Source organism: Cibotium barometz, chromosome 33 (genome assembly GCF_041138505.1).
Source record: "Cibotium barometz isolate CiBa-2024 chromosome 33, ASM4113850v1, whole genome shotgun sequence".
Lineage (NCBI taxonomy): Eukaryota > Viridiplantae > Streptophyta > Polypodiopsida > Cyatheales > Cibotiaceae > Cibotium > Cibotium barometz.
This window is the reverse complement of record NC_141078.1, coordinates 21616078-21629183: the sequence shown is the minus strand read 5'-3', so window position 1 is coordinate 21629183 and position 13106 is coordinate 21616078. Positions and strand designations below refer to the sequence as shown.

General features: G+C 39.2%; 1 protein-coding gene across 1 annotated transcript; it reads right to left on the bottom strand.

Moving 5' to 3' along the window:
* Positions 1-7254: 7254 nt before the first annotated feature.
* On the bottom strand, positions 7255-9118 carry LOC147619385 (F-box/kelch-repeat protein At1g16250-like). Its single transcript, XM_086773518.1, has one exon. It carries the CDS (start codon positions 8989-8991, stop codon positions 7522-7524), a length of 1470 nt encoding a protein of 489 aa, XP_086629644.1. The 5' UTR covers positions 8992-9118; the 3' UTR covers positions 7255-7521.
* Positions 9119-13106: the final 3988 nt, after the last annotated feature.

Here is a 13106-nt window from a genome sequence, read left to right as displayed (position 1 = left end):
CATAGCTTCGCTACTATTACTGATAATTCTCAAATTTTTCTAAAGAATAAAAACTTGTAATGGAAATATAATAGTAGTTCCTCTTTTATGCTTAAAATCAAATTATGAATTTCAATCATAATTTTAATCATAATCATAAACTTAATTATGATTATCCCACTAGATTAAGCTAGTTTCATCATTTCTCTTTTCCCAAATTGATAGGATAATCTATTTCTCATTTAGAATCATTCAAATTAGTTTTTAACTACTTATAAATAATCTAAAAGAAATAACCATTATTTTGTTAACATAAAATCATAAAAAATACCATTTTCTTAATCTCCAACTTATCAAGCCTAGAGTTTAGCTCTGAATTAAGAGACTATCATTGAGAAGCATCCTTTTTCAAGGGATTTAGCCATAAAGATAGCTATTCTTTTAGAGAGAGAGAGAGATTTATTTAAAGAAAGCATTACAAATAAGCATAAAGATTAACTTTCTCTTAATTAAGCATTAAGACTTCAAGGAAAAGCTTGATTTGAATTAAAACAATTATTTAGAAAGCTTCTCAAGCTTGAGAGGGGTTGAGAAGAAGAAATTCATTGAGATAAATTGGAAAAAACCATAAAATTTGATTTTACCTCCAAGTTTGGCTTGATTCTCTATTAGCAGTGAAGCCCTCGACTAATCAATTGGTCCACCAAGATAAGAGCAAATCCAAGAGTTGTAGAGAGAGAGAGCTCCAAGCTCCCAAGAGAGAAAAATTTAAGGGATAATAAAAAATATGATTATTTTAATATAATACTAGCATGGTATAGCTCCAATATTTTTTTTACAAAAGACTAAGGGTCTATTTATAGGTGAGGGAGGCCACTAACGAAGTCCAATTGGGTTCTAGAATTTTCCAGGTTCAGTTTGACCCAATTTGGACAAGATTTAGACCAGTTTGGCTCCCTTTTTTATTTGGTTTGATCTAGGAGAGAGGGGAGATAAAAATATCATAATTTTTTTGAATTAAAAACCCTTCTACACATGTGAAATAGGCTCCTACCTCAAGAGTCCCCCTCTCCTTACCAAGGTGTCAAAAATGCATCATTATTCTAAAATAGCTCATTTTTTAGCAATATCTCATAATTTTTAACTAATAAACCATGTACTTAGTCAACTCTTCATCTTATGTGAGAATTTACTCATTTTTGGATATTTTCTTTTATTCTTTGGATTTATTTTATCCCAACACTTAGATTAATCCAATTGGCTCATTAGAACCTTAATTGGACCATGATCCGAAAATTTCTGAAAATGTAGACCCTTAGGCTAAGGTTCCTTATACCTTTTTTAATTAATTTCCAATGCACATTGGAAAGTTCATTTTGAACTTATGTTTTACGGGGAATCCATTTTAGACACTATGAAGATTTTTATATCCAAAGATATCTAAATTTTGGATTATCTCTCTCTAGGCCAAAATAGGGTAAAACAAGATCTTTCTCCTATTTCAGAGAGGGGAATAATTTCAAGAATAGAAGGGGAGGTTCTTACACCTTTACACCTTAAAAGTTGGAGGGAGGAATCTCACACTTGCAAAGTGCAAAGTAGAATTCTTATAACCTTGGCAAACGCATTGGAGCAAGGAGCCTCTATTTGTTCGATTAGTCCATTGGAAGGGATTAGGACGTGTGGATTGACCGATTTCTCTCTTTCCACTTGAGAAGCTTGTTGAAAGGGTAAATTCTACCACTCCTAGTCCAACACAGGTCATTCGGACAATGAAAAGCAACATTGCAGGTACTCCCATGTACAAGGAACCTTTAAGTGGTGATCGAGAGTCAACAAGGCATAAGAGGTAATCTTCTATAGTAATTGATGTGGAGGATGATACAAGCCATATGCCAGAGTTCAATGTGCATATTCGAGATAGAAAACCAATTGGAAGACCTAGAAAGATTCATTTCTTAGATGGAGACAAGTGTGGGCAGTGAATCCACATATACTAGTGTGGTGGAAGCACCAATACATCAAACCGTTTGGGTAGTTCTCCAGAAAATAGTAGGGTCAAATGTCTGGGGAATTTAGGAAGGATGGAAAAATGTGGGTGAACTATTGTGGGATGTGCAAAGGGGGCACCTGCTCCCTCGTTTTTTTCAACAAGGTCTCATGTGGCTAGGAAGACTAGTCAGATGTGGTTTTGCAACACAGATGTAATGCACACATGGGCCATTGATAAGAACATTGATCATCCTCCACACAAAGTCCCTTCAATTTGGCTTGTGCGCAAAGGGTACCAAACTCTCAACAGATGAGGTCGATGCATTGCTTCTTGCAGGTTTCAATTTGCAAATGAAGAAAGTGGAAGGAAAGATATCCTCCTCTACAATACAAGGAGTGAGCCAAGAGATTCGAAAGGAGGAAACAACATCAGCAACAACAAATGTCACATCTCGAGAGGGGCGACGCATGAGATACAAGCCTAACATCTCAGAGCAAGAAGCAACAAGAATTAAAAGAGCTCTCAAAATGAAAGCAAGGGTAACACAAGAAATGGTGATTGAGTCTAAACAACATGAGGTTTTCACAGTAGAAACTTTTGGGGAAGGCATAGAAGTTGGTGTTTATGATATACATATCAAAGGCCATCCAACATGCACTTGTCTAGATTTCATGGGAAGGATTGAAAAGAGGAAGCCATATCTTGCATGCAAGCACCTATACTTTGTGTACCTGAGAGTTCTCGGCCTCAGCCAAAATGAGATATATGTTTATTCATCAACCAATGTTGACTAAAAGGGATGTTGATGAGGCTTTAAATAGACACATGACATACTCGGAGTTGGCCTAGAGTGTAAGCAAGTACAAACATTTGTATTAGGCTGACCTTTTTTTGGTTTTTTAAACTTGGGTTGAGAATGATATGGATGCAAAGGGATTCCAAAACTTCAATGGCTAATGTCCTTGTCCACTTAGGGTGTATGAAGGCCTTTTTTGTATGTAATGACATGACTTTTTATTTATATGGATGGAAGGGATTACAACACTTTAAACATTATGTGTGATTAATGGATGGAATAGAATGCTACACTTTCTTCACTAATTTATTTGTCCATTTGTCCACTTTTTTGTTGCAAGGATGTTGTACTAACATTTTGTTCTAAGGGTGTGGAAGAATAATTGAGAGGGAGAGAGATGTGGTATATATAGAGAGATGTTGGAGAGAGGGGGAGAGGGAGAGTGTAAATTAGGGATGAGAGAGAGATAGAGTGGGACAATAGAGAGAGAGGGAGTGTAGGGATTGGGTATGGAGAGGAGTGTGAGTGTGAGTGAGGGAGAGAGATACATACTACGAAGAGAGTAGAGAGAGAGAGAGAGAGAGAGAGAGAGAGAGAGAGAGAGAGAGAGAGAGAGAGAGAGAGAGAGAGAGAGAGAGAGGAAAAAAGCGCTCGCCAATTTGGAAGATTCGCTTGTTCAAAATTGCTCGCAAAAAAATGCATTCATATATTCAAAACTATCAAGAGCATCATTTGCGAACATTTAATTGGAGATGAAGACAGTAAGGGTGTCAAGATAACTTGAAGGAAGTTGAAAAGATGAAAGCTTTGTGGATATAAGTAGATGAAACAAACAAAGTAGTCCTACCCCCATCACCCTAGATTTTATCCTAGAGAGAGGATAAAAGATTAAAGAAGATTATTGCATAGTTTCATACACTAATGGGACACATGCATGTCTTAAGGATGCATTTACTTGAAACAATAAGCTGACTAGCCTAAAGTCTCACAACTGGCATAAGTTTTTACATGTATATATAGCTCATTTTCTCTCTCCTTTATCATACATACATACATACATACATACATACATACATATATATATATATATATGTATATATATATATATGTATATATATATATATATGTATATATATATATATATATTCATCACTAACATACACGTGTCACATTGTAGTTTGTGCTTCCTATTGTAATTAAAGATTACGTAAGTGAAGACATTAGGAGTGTTATTTACAAGATCAATGCTTTAGTTCAATGGATATCCTTGAAGGAGATGAACTTGCAAACAATTAAAGATGCAAGAATGAACTCCTTAGAAGCAGTGCGTCTGATTGAGAAGCACTTTCCAATGCCTATTCTCATCATTCATATGCACTTGCTCGTACATGTAATTAAGGAGGCTGCAATTGTTGATGGCACCATTCATAGTTGATGGATGTTTTTCAGGAGTCCCTTTCGCAAAAGTGAGAGGTTCTACAAAAAAGAGGAAATTTTGCAAAAGTAGAAAATTTAGGTTCCACAAGAACAGAAGGGGAAGTGGGAAATTCGGAAACAAAGGTCTAAGATTTCGCAGAAGCAGAAATGGGACATCCCGTAGGAGTAGGACATCCAGAATTCTGAACATGAACCCAATAAAGCGTAAGATTGTGGTAAAAGAAGAGATTTGTGCTGCGCTGGTTTCGGAAAGGAAAAAAACCATCAAATCAAAATTTCGAGAGCCCTTGATTGCCAACAATTTGAGGACGTGCTTGAACCAACTCTACACCCAGCCAGCCCAGTATTTGTTGCTCACTTCTAGTGTGACATCGTTACATTAATGCCCTTTTTGAGAGATTCATGAAGACCTTGAAGGGGTTTATTTGAAAAAGAGAAAGGCTAAAAGGGAGCATGGTTGAAGATTGGTTAGTATAAGAATCATTGGTGTACATCTCCCAGTTTCTTAGATTAATTGGTCTTGACATGCCTCGATTTTGGCACAAAAAAGAGGATGAACGGATAGTTGTCCAGAGGTACCATAAGACAAAGGGCTAACTCATAAGATGGATGAAACATTACGAGATAAGATCAATATATTTTGTATATTAAATTCTGCAAAAATGAAAAAATGGCTTGATAGATATAAAGAGACAATAGTGGAGATGGAGACATCAAATGCACACAAAAAAAATTAGGAGAAGACACAGACATCTTCCATATCCTCTTGAGCTTGCACAACTCACGAACAGTACGTCATGCAAATGGCTAGAATAAACTCTAAGGAAAACAAGAGAGGACGGTGAAAGAATCAGTAAATGCAATTGAAATAACACTCTTTTTAAAAGTTATTTTTTTATATATGTAATGTAGTATCAAAAATATGGAGCAATATGGTCACATGTACATCTTTTTTGTGTGGAGTGAGTAGATAAGAAAAGAACAACTTTTGACTTTGGAGGAATGGCTAACTTTGAACAAGAGAGTCGAGCTAGTGCTAGCGACTCAAGTTTTATTCTTTTCGATCTTGATTATTGTGGAACTATACTGACGACATAATTAGAGTTGGTCATTTAGATAATTTAACATGTTCATTCTTGATGTGCGCAATCGTTTAAAATGATCACCAATGGTCTAACCATAATTATGATAAGAGACAATAGTGGATTTATTGCAGTTGGCTCCACTAAGTTGTGGACACATCTTCAAGATACATTTGTACTACCACAGCAATGTGAGCAGGTATTATTTCCTCTAAAGCTTACATGTTATTACTTTGTCTTTTGTTAACGTGCACTTAGTGAAAGAATAACATGTAATTTTTTAACCAAACACTTCAAAATCAAAATTGTGATACGTACTTCAAGTTTCTCCTTGTAGCAAACAAATTTTAAAGATAGAGACTTGGAGGAGGAAACTATTACTATAGAATCTCCAAAGGAAGAAGTACATTATACCTTGTGCACAAATGAATTATTAGATCATGACCCAAGCTTTATAGATTATTAGAGATCACACTCATGATCATAATGAACAAATTTACGCGATGATGTCGAAAATCATGATCTTGAACACCATGATGACAATGATGATACCTTATCAACTTCCATCAAATCCATTGATAGTATCTCCTCAGGTCCTTCCATTAAAAATTGGTCTCTTCATAGCAATGGATCTTGTGGAAAAGATGAACAGTCATGAAGTTTATGTAAATCAATTGTTAATGATTTTTTCTAAAAAATTTGATATTAAAACTCTATAAAAAATAATTTTTCTCAAAAATTGATACATTTTTTTAAATTTTTTACAGGTAGTGATGCTTATATCGTTACTTTTATCGACATCTATTTCGATGCTTTTATTGACACACACCAATGCAAATATCGATAATGACAGGAGCTGGGAGAAAAAAAATCTTTCCTTAAAAAAAAAACCATCGGTAAAGGGACAAGTGCTTGTAATGTAAGATTCTTGATTTTAAATGAAAATACTATATTGTTGAGATGTCATCTAATGCTACCTTGAGGTCTACATTGTGTTTTGTGTGTGTGTGTGTGTGTGTGTGTGTGAGTGAGAGAGAGAGAGAGAGAGAGAGAGAGAGAGAGAGAGAGAGAGAGAGAGAGAGAGAGAGAGAGATGCATTTATTAGTGTGAATCTCATGATACATCATTTTTTTAAAGATATTATGAATATCGAGTCTCCAATCAACCTAGCCTACAAACAAAACCATGAGAGGCCTCCTTCTGCAACACCGAGGCAACACCACAATTCTTTGATAAATGTCTTCTTGCATGCATGGCTACACCCCCACATGAATATCGAGTCTGCAAAATCAACCTAGCCTATAGACAAATCGTGAGAAGCCTCTTTTGGCAACAAGCCTCTCCCCTTCTTATTAATTGAACAGAAGATATATATTTGATCAATGTCTTCTTGCATGCATGGCTACTCCCCCACATGATTTGTGTGTGAGTATTGGTGGTGGCCCTAGGTTGGTGTGTGGAATTTAGTTTCCACACATGTGTCATAGCACTTCTTAACAACATCGGGTGAATCAATAAGACCAATGTCTTATGCTATTGAGAGGGATACTTTATAATCGATAGATAACTATAATATATAGGACACTCGTATATTGATTAAGAAGGAAGCCTGGTCTTGATTTTAATTGAAAATGTTATATTGTTGAGATGCCTTTTAATGTTGGCTTGAGGTCTACATTGTGTGTGTGTGTGTGTGTGTGTGTGTGTGTGAGAGAGAGAGAGAGAGAGAGGGAAGCGGGAGGGGGGTTTAAGGTTGACCGTTGACACACAAAAGTTTTTAAAGGGTGGAACAATTTAATGAGCAATGAGAGTGCATTCTTTCATGCAAATTCCTGCTATCAACCATGAAACCATGCAAAGTCTATCCTTCAGCTCATAACTCAATACGTAACATTATGATAACTAAATTAGGCACATCAAAGATACATTGCTAGACAATCAACGAAACATTTTGTATACCATACATCGAGATTTGAAGTGTCGAGAGAGACTCGATCTTTATATTAAGGTGGCTCATTTTTTAAGTTGGCTTGTCAAAATGGTGCGAAATGAAACACACTGGTGGTGATGTAGAAAGTGCTCTCCCGACAGTTCCCATCGATTGAAATTGAAATTTCACAATAAAAAGATTAAAACGACGACAGTGAAATGAGAGTATATGCTGCATGCAGTGCTAGTAGGTGTGGTCGTAGTAGAAAGAAGAAGGCACAAAAGTTGAGGAAAAGAAGACCTCATCACAAGGCGACGACGCAACAATGGCTACACAGCTCTTTACAGGCATCTTGCACGGGCTCCACCAGTTGCCATTGGGAAGCAGCGTCCTGGGCGGTGGTATCAAAGATGTAGATGGTGTGTAGACAGGTACAAGTGTCGTCGGAGAGAAGGCGATAGCCGCCCAGGAAGTAGAGGCAATGGCCAATGGGAGCCATCGTGAGGTAGCATCGCTCGGAGTTGTGGCATTCCTCGGGGTGGGTCATGGGGAGCCAGGAGCCGTCCACGATCTTCCACATGTTGAGAGCGGTGTCGTACTCTTCGATGCGGCCCTTCCAGGTGTTGAGAGCGTCGCCGGAGCTGTAGAGGCGGCCCTCCACACTGACGATCTGGTTAGGCGGCACGTCCAGCTGCCACATGCCTTTGAGCACTGCCCACTGGCCGCTGGGCGGGTGGAAGACGTCCACGCAGCTGCGGTCGATCGTGAAGGGGTGAATCATCTCAGAGTCCTCGGGTCCCGCGAAGCCGCCCACGATGTGGATTCTCTCGTCGCACGTCACGCCCACGCACTTGTACCTGCCCGTGCTCATGCCCGGCAGCGGCACCCAGAAGTCCGCCTCCGGGATGTACACTTCCGCGCTTGACACGCCCTTCTCTTGGCCCCGTAGGCTGCGGCCACCCGCAACGTAGATGCGCCCCTTGTACACTGTGCACGCGAAGTTCACCCTGGGCGTCGACATGCTGGCGCACTGCTTCCATTCTCGGGTGGTGCAGTTAAATACCAGCATCTCCTTCCTGATATTCACCTCCATCTCCATGATATTCTCCGAGCTCGAAAAAACATTGACGTTGCTGCTACTGCCTTGATCGGTAGCGTGCGAATTATTGGGCCGATCATGCAGATTAGTGATTGCACTAGTGCACGTGAGCCTGCCGCCCACCACGTATAATTTGTCGTCCAGCGCTACAAACGCGAAGCCCTTGAGAGTGCGGGAGTCGGGCAGCCCTGGCAGAGGGCCCAGGTTGTGCCACAGGTTCAAGCGGGGGTTGTAGGCTTCTAGCCAGGTGCAGGACGACAAAGGTGAGCTGAGCTGCGGCTGCTGATACCTGCTGAGAACCTTGGCGTTAAGGCAAAAGGCAAGGTAGATCCAAGGCTCTTGGATACCCAGCTCTTTGCGTAGGCGGTACACTTTGCCGCTGAGGAGAGCTTCGCGCCAAGCCTTAGACACTTGGATGAGCGAAGAATGGCTCTCACGCGGGACGCGAGCCAGACACTTATAAGCCAGTGACGGAGGGAGGCCAGGGATAATGAGCTGCCGCCCTTCTTCGTCATCAGCTTGCAGCATTTCATCTTCAGCTTGTAGTTGCCCACGAGCTTGGTGTGGCTTGGAGCCAAGGTCCCGATCCTCATTGAGATGAAGGGCATTCAGATCAACTAGAGCTGGAGGGGAGGTCGAGGAGTTTGTCTCTAGTTGGACCTTGATGGCCACCATAATTACAGCCGAGGTTAGCCCTAGCTGTACAACCCTAGTATTGCTGTGATCTCCCTCCCTCTCTGGATAATAATATAGGCAGAGGCTTTACTGGGCCGAGCAAGGAGGAGGGAGGCAATGATCTATAGCTGCGGACGTTTCAGCATAGGCGCTTCGTGGACCAAATTCCTCATTTGACATATTGCCCTCGCGCCATGGCCGCAAGACGACACACAATGTCCGGCCGCCGAGGCGGTGCTCCCAAGGATGCATACACATCTCTACCACCTCCTTGAAATTCACACGATCGGGCAAGACGACACAAAAACACGATAGAGAGAGAAAGAATAAAATTCAACTTGCAAGACGACACCAAAACATAGAGAAAAAAAAAGCATTTTTTCGAACCAATCAATATGTAGAGGGCCTACTCTTTAATTTGTCCGGTTTTGCTTAACAAAATATTTATCAAAAATGTTTCAGAATTCATTCGTTAAAAATAAGGGCTTTGAAAATGCTTAGGCGGATTTTCTTTAATCATGGCACTATAATGTTTCCTCCAAAAACAAAACAAAAAACATGACAATTTTTTTATAGCAATGATGCTAAGATTGAAAAAACAATTGGAAGGGGAGAGAGAGAGAGAGAGAGAGAGAGAGAGAGAGAGAGAGCAAGAAGTTAAATAGAATATCTCTCCCTTGTATTACCGCACATACATGTGATAAAATTTTAGCTTCACGTGTATGTTAGGTGTACCTTATGTCATTTTAAAGTTGTTCTATGTACTAATCTTACATAAGCTTCCAGCCTTTGCAAGGGAGTGTAGGAATCATAGAGCTCATTCATCTCTAGATTTGTCGGCCAAGCATCTTCAATGTGAAACATTAATATTGTTAGATGCCATACAAAATTGTATCTATCAATATTTCATCCACAACTGGGCCATAACTCTTTTTGTTGCTAGAATAGAGCAAAATCCATGCAAATACAAGCGGCCATCTCATGGCCAAATTATAACTACAAGTCATGATTAAAATCCCATCCAATAAGAAGTTAACATTTTATCTTATTAAATGCAACAATTAGTACATGTAGATTTCCATTTAATCACATGTCCTCTTATTCTCCTCTTCTCATTACATTCACTGCTCCTCATTGTAGCCTTTTATATAGTAGTGATGTGAGAACGAAGGCTAAAAATGCGCTAAGGGTACTTTTTTCCTCTTTTGGAGGTTTTTTCCCCTCGAGCATATGTATGCACTCTTTTGAGTGTGTGTAAGTGACCTTATCATGTCACTTCACGTGTATCTCACTTATCCTCATTAATCAATTTTGAGTGTTGTGCTTCCATTTATCTCTTCTTACTTGCTACATCTATGTGTGTGTTGCTAACTTGGTCTCACGGTGGCTGGTTGCTCTTTTAATTATCTCGAATTGATTTATTCTCTTAGGTGGAGAAGGTATACCTATACTATAATGTTAACTAAGTTAACATAGTTCTTACATATTTTGAAGCGTTTTGGCACATTTGAGGGCTCGTTCACATGTAAGGTTTCCGTAGGCATCTCAGAGGAATGTCAGCTCAATTTGTTTTTGTATGATTTTGGGTTTTCTACATAGTAGCAAGCAATAGCATTTCGTGTGTAGACAAGGCCATTGTCATCTTCGGCATCACATCTTTATGCTCATCTTCAATAGCATCAACATCATCGTCTACATTATCACCGATTTCTACATTTCTACTAAGTATGATTTCCACACTCTACACTACAATTTTTCATAACTTTGTAGGTTTCCTTTTTCATCAATGATCTCTTGGTAGCCATATCGATTGCATTTAAGACAGTGACAATACCTACAGTAGGTAGATGGGATATTTTCATTCTATATCAAGAATTAGTTATTTGTAGGCTAAAATAGCCAGGCAGTGATGTATTTAGGATGCTTTTTTCACTAAGGATGAGCTTGACAAGACCAACTACCCATTGTGGTCCTATATTATGGGCCATGCATTCGTCGCCAAAGGGATTTAGAATATTGTTATTAGCATTGAGGCATGCCATGTCTCACCAGCAGAGTAGCATAGTACAGGTACTTTGAATGGTGATACAAGTTATGATGTAGCTGTGGCATATGTCTCCACACCTCCCATAGTAGAACAAGCCAGGTAGGATGGTAGGGATGCACATGCACATGTATTAGTGGCACTTTCACTGAAAAGGAGCATTATTCCTCATATTTTCTCATATAAAACTGTGAAGCATGCTTGGGATGTGCTTGTTATGTTTTACCAAGTGCATAATGAGGCACGAGTGGCCTACTTACGCTAGTTAGAGTCTGAGCATATGAATGAGAGATGAGTTCCTCATAAGGATTAAATATCTTAGGGAGGAGGAGCTTGCATATATTGCTAAGGTCTATATGGATAGTTCTTTGGTGCTGATTATTCTCACAACTATCGGATTCATATTAGGTTTTTGCATCTACACTTCATCAGCTCATGATGAAGGCCCAATGCTCTTACTTTTGATGAGTTAGTTGTAGTGTGGTTTTTGCAAGAAGAGCAATCTTGGCAAAACCAAACTAGTATGCATGTGGGAGATTAGGCATTTGTCCTCGCCAGTCTCATAAAGGTAAAGGCAAAGCCTTTTTTCAACATGGTTATAAGCCAAAGGTTCAATCAGCCCAATCTTTTGGAAAGGATACCGAGAAAAGTGGTGATAAACCTAAGAAGAAAGAAAAATGCAACTACTATCAAAAGCTAAGCCATTATATCAAATGAATACATAAAAAGGTTAGGGAAGGAGAAGGTGAAAGAGTTAGGCATGTCTGTGGTGTCAGCACCAGGTGCTCAATGAACTATGCATAGGATGATTGGGCATTCATTCTGTACTACAGTTATGATCCTTCTGTCCATAATGTATGCATGTTAGTGATAGATCAATATGTCTAGTACTTTGATAGTGGTGCTAGTAAGCAAATTACTTGTTAGTGTGATTTATTTTCCTCCCTTAAGTCTGCTCCTCAGGGAGGCAAGTCACATGTGCAAACAACTCCACATATTGAGTGAAAGGAGTTAGTAAGATTGTGCTCATATGCAACTGGTGGGACAATTGCTCTCTCTAAAGTCTTGTTTATTCTAGGCAACAAAAAGGACGTGTTATCATCTTTGCCATTACTAGGGTAGGCCTAGTGGTCAGACTTATTGATGACAAGTGTATAGTTCATGACTGGAGTGATGGAGACATCACAATGGTATCTGATACTCTAAGGTATGGACTTTACATGTTAGATAGGTATGAGATATTGGCACATAATGTTTGTTTAGTTACTACCAGACATGCTATAAGTGACATGGAGCTATGGCATGCCCACTTTGGTTGCTTGAATTGTTACACCTTAAAAGGCAAGAGATGGTATGAGAGTTACTAAAGCTTGATGCCCTGTCAAACATATATGTGAGGGATGCATTTTGGGCAAGATGTAATGGGCATCATTCTCGAAAGATGGATCAATAAGGGCTATCCCAAAATTACAGCTTATATGTGGCCCTATAAAGACACCATCAATCAAGGGATATCTCTACTTTGTGACTACTCCAAACACACTTGGGTGTATCCATTGACAGTAAAGTTAGAGGTTTTTACATACTTTAGAACTGTATTTTTATGGCTACAAATGTGTCTAGATATAAAGCTGGCACCCTTCGAGGGAGTATGTGTCAAAGGAGTTTCATGTATATATGGCTTAAAGAGGGATAAAACATCAATGCGCAGTGCCTTATACACCTTAACAATGCACAGTGCCTTATAAAACATCAATGCATAGTGCCTTATACACCTAGGCAAAATTATGTAGCCGAAAGAATATATCTCTCATGGAGATAGCAAGTTGTATGGTTAAATTCCAAGATTTACCTCATGTTTTTTAGTTGAAGGCAGTTACGTGTGCCACTTATGTGCTAGACAGATGCACCACCAAGGCCTTGTAGAAAATTACCCCTTATGAAGCTTGGAATGGTAGGAAACCTTTTGTGGCTCATTTGCTTATTTTTGGTTATCCTTCTTATACTCTTGTTCATGAGTAACAATGCAATAAGCTAGATGATAAGGTAATAAAATGTGCTTTTTGTGGGA